Consider the following 7500-nt stretch of genomic DNA (forward strand, 5'->3'; position numbering starts at 1 on the left):
AGAGCCAAAAACTCTACATCTATAATAAAGCGCACGAGTCCTGCTGGAGATGATGTTAACGCTACTGTGATGAATTACGGCACATTACGCTTTTCTGACTGCATCATGGGTATCACCAGTACTTTGTCAGCATGGATAATAAAAAAGACTGATTTTGACCAATTATTGAGCCTGTAAACAACAACAACAACAACAACAACAACAACACAACAACAATCCAGTGTTTAGTAACTGCATTAACTGCTAAGTAACGCGTAGCTGATTGGATATCAGGCACCATGACATCATCTTGTTTATTTTTACAGAATGAGCTCTCCTCCTGTGGCTGGTGAGTTAAAACCTAGGCTAGTCATAACAGAAGTGTGTCCTAAGTTTAGGTTCATACATTACAGTTGCACAACACAGACTAGTTTTAACATCGAACTTAGTAGTTACTAAATATTTACATCTGCCCCTCAGCAGCTGACAATCTTGGGAAAACCAAAGGACACAAAAAAGACCAAAAACATGATTCTTTTGGCTTTACTTACAGCTCTGATCATCACCCCAGCTCAGTGAGACTGAGTCTGCTGTTGAGTCAGTTAGCCAGAAGCCGTCGTTTAAAAAAAGCTGCACATTTGGCTGCCACAAAAACATACTAAAGAAGAACCTCCAAAACTCAGCAGCCAGCGTTCTGACCTCCACCAAGCGCACAGCTCATATCACTCCTATTGGCTTCCTATTAGTTCTAGGATTTAGCACAAAATCCTTCTTCTTACCTTCAGGGCTTTACATGGTCCGGCCCCGACATACCTTTCTGATCTCGTTTCATTGTACTGTCCCTCTCTTGCTCTCCGATCTTCTAACTCTGGAAGCCTCACAGTTCCCTCAACTAGACTTTCTACTATGGGTGGCAGATCTTTCAGTGCTGCTGCCGCCAAACCCTGGAATTCTCTACCTTCCACTCTTTGCTATTGCTCTTCTTTGTCTTCCTTCAAATCTCTGCTAAAAACCTTCCTTTTTTCTTCTCTGTAGTCTTCCAGATTTTTTTTTTTTTTGATACTATGTAAAGCGTCCTTGGGATTGTGAAAGCACTATAGAAATTGAAATTATTATTATTATCATTATTATTATTATTACAGCCTTGGTCTGCTTTTCAGTTTTACTCAGTTTAACTTGTACACTTTGTTCACATTTTTCCACATAACGCACGAATCAGTGCAAGCTGCCGCTGCGTTTCCATGGCAGCGGGTTACTGATTGGTTCTGAACGTGTTATCGCCATGCTACGGCGAGGAACACATTAGATAGCAGTTACCAGCCAAGACACGGCTTACTGACTGGTGGTGCAACCGAAGTTTGTAAACTGAGGCCTTAGTGAAGACTTCACACACAAACTCAAGTACAAACTACACAAAAACCAACACTACTCATTTGTGCAAAAGTTGACTTAAAATAAAAAAATCACTGTACCTTTCATCTTTTTCGTGGCATTGCTGTTCTGTTGGTTCATTTTATCTAAAAATTAAAAGGTATTTTTCATTTTTAGACAAAACGAGAAGCGCCTTGTACTTAAATACTTACTTACATATATAAACATATCGCTGCTGTCGGATTAAAAATTCATAACTCCGTTTTTATCGTTTTTCAGATTTTGCCATAATTTGAAAGTGTCTGTTGCCCTTTACATTGTGTGTAAATTTCATGATGAATAGACCAATAAAAATGACCCAAAATGACTTGCAAAAAAGTCTGGTTCCATTGACTTACATTAAAAGTAAAGTATGTTTTTTCCTTCTCCTGTAAAGTTACCATTTTGGAGATTTCTTCAGACAACAGCAATGTGTGTATATATAATTAGTATCATTAAAATGCCTTTAAGCACCTTTTATTTTCCCATAACACCCACCTTTACGTACCACCACGTACCATTATCCAAAGATTAGATATACATAAAACTACTTCACGTTATTTAAAAGTTAGGGAGATGGGATGATATCCGAATTGTATTGCAAACTAGTTTTAAAACTATTGGCAAATATTTGCTTAAAAAAATCTGCACAGATAGATTTGACCGATATTTCATACTGATATTCATACTGACATATTTATACTCTGAACAGCAGAACATTTGGATGATGCTGAGCTACTGTGTTAAAATCTCTGCAGGTGGATCCAAAATGTTATAAAATGTTTATGGATCCACATCAACATCAGCAGAAACGAAATATATATCACACATATCTCTCTCATAACCGTTCAAGACGAACGTACGACCACTTAGTGATCAAAGGACTGTTCAAAATGAACACAAAGCTACTGAAACTATCCACCACTTCCAGCCGGGATAGAGGGACTTGTCCAAACCTGAGGTCCAATCCAATAATTACGCATCAGCCTCAACTCTAGTCTACCAGTCATAATCCTGGTTTCTTTCTTTCTTTTTTACCTGCATCCTGCTGTATTTCCAGCCCCGGATCAGTCGCCTCTGTGGCTGGCTGGTTTCTCCAGCCTATATTCCCCATCTATAGCCAGATTTAATCCACAAGCCTTTGTGGTTCTGGTCCAAACAGGTCAGCTTTGGTCTGGAGACTTGGTGTTCGAACTTATTCCAAACAGAACATGCTCACGTTTTCCATGCCAGAGTCCTCAAAGCCTTCAGGAGGTTTCTAAAAGCTTCCAGGCCGAGATGTATCTTCTAGATCAGAGGATGAGGTAGAATATGATCCAGTGACAAGTGTCCAGATAGAGCAACACCGCCCAGTGTGCGATGTTAGTCATGTATGTTTCAGTCCCATGACCCTGAATGACTCAGTCTTCAGCATGTGGAGGATTCTAAGAATACATACTGGAATGGAAGCCGTGCTGTAACGTCCTGATTCCGTGGAGAGGAGTGATGAGGCCGGGGCCGTCCCTGTTCAGCCCAGCTTAGAGTGTGTGTGTGTGTGTGTGTGTGTGTGTGTGTGTGTGTGACGCCTGCGAGAGAGATCGACCGGGCTTACAACACAAACACAGCTCCAAAACACACACTGACCCGAAACTAATTAGCCAACAGAAAGCCAGCGCGTCCTTAAACTCATCCATCACAGGTTGTTGTGCTTGTTGCAAAACCCCAGGTGAGCCCGAGCTAATCAAACACACCAGGAGCTTCCTTAAGCTGCTAATCCATCCATCCATACATCCATCTATCCATCGCTCAATCCTCTCCCTCCTGTGTTCTTCGTTCTCAGCCCTTCTCCTCCCTGATGGGAAAAGTCCTGAAGCTCTGTAAGCCGTACCAAACAGACGCGCTGCTCCGCCTTGCTCTTTCTCACACACACCAACTCACACTGTCTAATTATCGAAGCTCAGTATAGCACGAAGATGCTTTTCATTCTGAGAGGAAAAGTACAGTGTTGGGCTCAGAAACCCCAAATTACAGTTTATAGATCTAAACCTAGAGCCCAGCGACGGCACTGAGCACACAGCACAGTCCATCTCCGCCAAGCCCTGACCAATCACACAGGCAGAACAACATCAAACACCACTCCTCAGCCAATCACAGCACAGCACAGGGTAATACAGCCAAACTCCAACCAATCAGACTGACAAACACCACTGCTCTAGCCAATCACAGCACAGCAGAGGCTAATGCAGACAATCTCCGACCAGTCACACAAACACCACTCCTTTAACCAATCACAGCACAGCAGAGGGTAATACAGCTAAAACACTGACCAAGCAGACACCACAATACTACTGTTTCAGCCAATCACAGCACAGCAGACTCCAACAAACTGATCTGACAACATAAAACGCCACTCTGCCAGCCAATCTCTGATCAATCACACAAAACAACACAACTTCAAACGCCAATTCTCCAGCCAATCACACCAGAGTAGAGGCCAGTATGTCCAATCTCTACACCTATAAAACACCGCAACACCACGGCTCCAGCCAATCACGGCATAGCAGAGTGTAATATAGCCAAAACCTAACCAATCAGACTGACAAACACCACTCCTCCAGCCAATCACACCACAGCAGAGGGTAATACACCTAACGCTAACCAATCAGACTGCCAAACAAACACCACTCCTCCAGCCTATCACAGCAAAGCAGAGGGTAATACACCAAACTCTGACCAATCACACACACCGCAATACCACTGCTCCAGCCAATCACAGCACAGCAGAGGCTAATGCAGCCAATCTCTGGCCAATCGATACCACAATACCATTGCTCCAGCACAAGTATATTCAGCCCAGTACTGACCAGTCAGACACCATAACACCACTGCTTCAGCCAATCACAGTACAGCATGGGAACACTCAGCCAAACTCTGACCAGTCAGACTGACACCACAACATCAAACACCACACAGCACAGCAGAGGCCAACCAACCAGGGGCCGGCTCAGACATCAAAGCACATACAGACTCTGACCAATCAGACACCCCAACATCATACCAGTCTGACTTTCCAAGAACTGCGTAAAGCATCACACAGTATGAGAAAACCAGTCTGTGGAGGGACAGAAAAAGTGGGACGTAGAGTCGAAATTCATCTAAAATTAACAGGCAAGGGAAAAACAAAACAGCACTGAGTACAAATAAACAAATAAATAAGTCAGTCAAACATCTGAGACAAAAACACAACAGAGCCGTTATTCTGGGACCTGGACCATCCCTGAAAACGCTGATCACACAAGTCACAGCAGTTTTCTCTGTTTTTGCTGCTGTGTGCTGTGATCATCCTGACCAATCTTAGTCCCACAGGAGCTTCTGTGGGTGTTGCGATGAGTCAAGATCATGTAATCCAACAACAGTAGAACTATTTTGGTCAGTCTTTTTTTTCATAGATCACAGAAGACTCAGCATATTTAATAATTTAATTACAATCTATCTGATGTTTAATTGATTTAATACACTGCAGGGCTTTCGCTCAATCTGGGAATAGTTTACATCTGCACATTTTGTGATTTGTCAAATATGGCTATTTATTTACGGCAAAACATCACGATGTAACTTTATCCCATTATCACTCAGTCATACATGTACGACAGCATTTTAGGGCCACTTTGAGAATAAGGTTGTAATATCTCCTGAAAAAAAAAGGTCATAATATTATTTTGAGAATAATGTCATAATATTTAAATAAAAAAGTTGTAATATTTTGAAAAAAGTCATAATTTTTGGAGGATAAAGTGGGCTAACCGTAGAGGGGCTGCTATAATGCGTTGGGGTCTCGGTTGCTCTACTGGCGCCGGTGTCCCACTCACTCCTGTCTGCTTGCGGATCAATCACTTTGATCATCATTCTCACTGTCTGTGAAACTTCATGCCCTCTCTGAATGGGGGGAGATGTAGCCCCGATAGCCGTGTAGACGACCCTGTCTGAGATTCTCCTTCAATAAATCAGACAGACAGTTTCCTCCGAGTCCGTCTGGCTCTTTATTCTAGATAAACACAGTTTCCTGCTCAGCCATTTCAGCCGGTTCTTATACTATAACAGGCTGGTGCTGATGAGCAGGAGAGACAGGGAGACTGAGTGTTTCTTTATGGGTGAATCGATATGAAGGTAGAACTCCACCAACTCACCGCCCCTCATTTAACAGGAGGAGGTGCTGCCTTCACTTTGCAAAGCCTTTGGCCACAATATTGCGAACTTTCCTGGTATTAATGAGACTTTAATGTCGTAATTCTACGACTTTTTTCTGTAAGTAGTACAACTTTTTCTCAAAATATTACGACTTTATTCTCGAAGTCTACTATTTTTATTTTTATTAACAGCGGCCCTAAAACACCGTCGTATATTTACACCTACGTATACTGTTCACTCACAGCAGACAGGACCTGACAGTTAAATGGCAGTATGTGTGTATTTTCTCTTTAGCAGCACTCAGGACTGTTCATTTTATAACTACTATGCTAATTTAAATATCACCTGATGCCATACTTTATTCGGAAACATTAAAGTAGCATCGATACAGGATTTCTGGGCCATTTCACATACATATCTGCCAACGTTGATGCCAATAAATAAATATTAACAAAATGTAGAAGCTGGGACTACATCTACCTGGTTTAGCATTAAAGAGAAACGTAATATTTCTGTAGTGTTAAAAATAAAGATGCACTGACACCATTTTTTCAGACCATGTACATGTTTTTAAGTACTTGTTGAGTAATTGACTTAAAATTAAGCTGTTGTAAGTGAGAGCAACGTACCTTAATAGCTAAATCATTAAAATCTAGCTGATTTGAAATTATGTGCATTAGCTGGCTATGCTACATTAGTTACACTGGATTGCATAACGACGCAGTGGAGAAGAGCAGGAACAGGAAACCTCCGTACAGCTGTAAGTAAAGTATGTTTCATAGTTTTGATCCTCATTGTTCTCCTTCGACAGCAGTTTCTATAGCTCAGTGAGAACAATCAAATCGAGGTCAACGCATCTGTAGTGCTCAGTTGTGGAGTTTTGCGCCCTGTTGGAGACTTCTGATTGGCTGGTTGGGCTGTAGTTGAATGTCCTCTAAATCCAGACACACTGTGTGATTGTAGAAATGTTGTTCTTTAGTGACTCACACTGTGCCTTTGAATAGAGCACCATGTACAGACAAAGCCTACAACATATAAACTCTGTACGAAACACTGTAAGAAAACACTCCGTCTGATTGACAAGCAACATGCTATTGATATCATTCATCATCATAACACGGTACTTGACTTGACTTTTACTATTTGCAGCCTTGTGGAAGAGGAAGAGTTTAGAGGAACAGAAAGGCTGGAGCTGCAAAACAGACCTAGAGGAGAAGATAAAACAAGAGTTCATTCAAAACACACAAACACAAATACTGAGCCAGTTCCTGAGGACCCCCAGAACATGGTCATATCCGATTCCATCCACATACCACCAGCTCTAGGAGGGCGAAGGCTACCACAGGCTTCCTCCGAGACCTGTGAAGCGCCACTGCATCGTTTCGAACTGCTGCTAATACAACATCATTGGACAGCTGAACATGATTAAGAGGAGAAAACCAACCACCAGTTCTGTTACGTCAGCTAACAGACACCCGCGCTGAGTGATGGGAGCGCTGGGAGAAGGGGGGCCGTCCTACCCACCAAGAGAGTGAGGCCAATTGTGCTCTCTTGGACTCCAGGCCACGGACGGCTGTGGCATCACCAGGTACCGAACTCGCGGCGTCCTGATGACAGGGCCAACGGTTAGACGGCTCAGCCACTCGGGAACCCTTTGATTTATTCTTTAACCCAAGCTCACACTATATGGGCTAAATGAACATATAGAAAATATATCAGCACATTTTCAGTACTTCTGATTAGCCAACATCACCATATAAACAACTTCATTTGCTCTCTAACCCCATAAACGGCCGGTCTTATTACACACTTCTACAACCTTAGAATAGCTCAACCAGTTTGCACTGAAGCCTGTAGTTAGTATGTAACAGACCTGGGGTTTTAAGGAGTTAATGGGCCAAAATGGCATTTTTAAATAAATTCATAAATGGCAAATCAGTTGCT

The 7500-nt window shown here is 42.3% G+C and overlaps 1 protein-coding gene across 7 annotated transcripts in view; it reads right to left on the reverse strand.

The window, feature by feature from the left end:
• Positions 1–7500, reverse strand: part of rapgef1b (Rap guanine nucleotide exchange factor (GEF) 1b) — a 79451-nt gene that overhangs the window by 63699 nt on the left and 8252 nt on the right. For 2 of the 7 annotated variants that reach the window (XM_036588767.1, XM_036588766.1), the window contains exon 1: positions 2428–3503. The exons of 1 other annotated variant lie outside the window; for it this stretch is intronic. In XM_036588767.1, coding sequence (XP_036444660.1) covers positions 2428–2503 — 76 coding nt within the window. In that variant the 5' untranslated portion in view covers positions 2504–3503. Of the gene's footprint in view, positions 1–2427; positions 3504–7500 lie in introns of those variants that run through there. 4 more of the 7 variants (XM_036588772.1, XM_036588771.1, XM_036588773.1 and 1 more) reach the window with 3 other exon arrangements.

This window comes from Colossoma macropomum, unplaced genomic scaffold (assembly GCF_904425465.1).
Source record: "Colossoma macropomum unplaced genomic scaffold, Colossoma_macropomum, whole genome shotgun sequence".
NCBI lineage: Eukaryota > Metazoa > Chordata > Actinopteri > Characiformes > Serrasalmidae > Colossoma > Colossoma macropomum.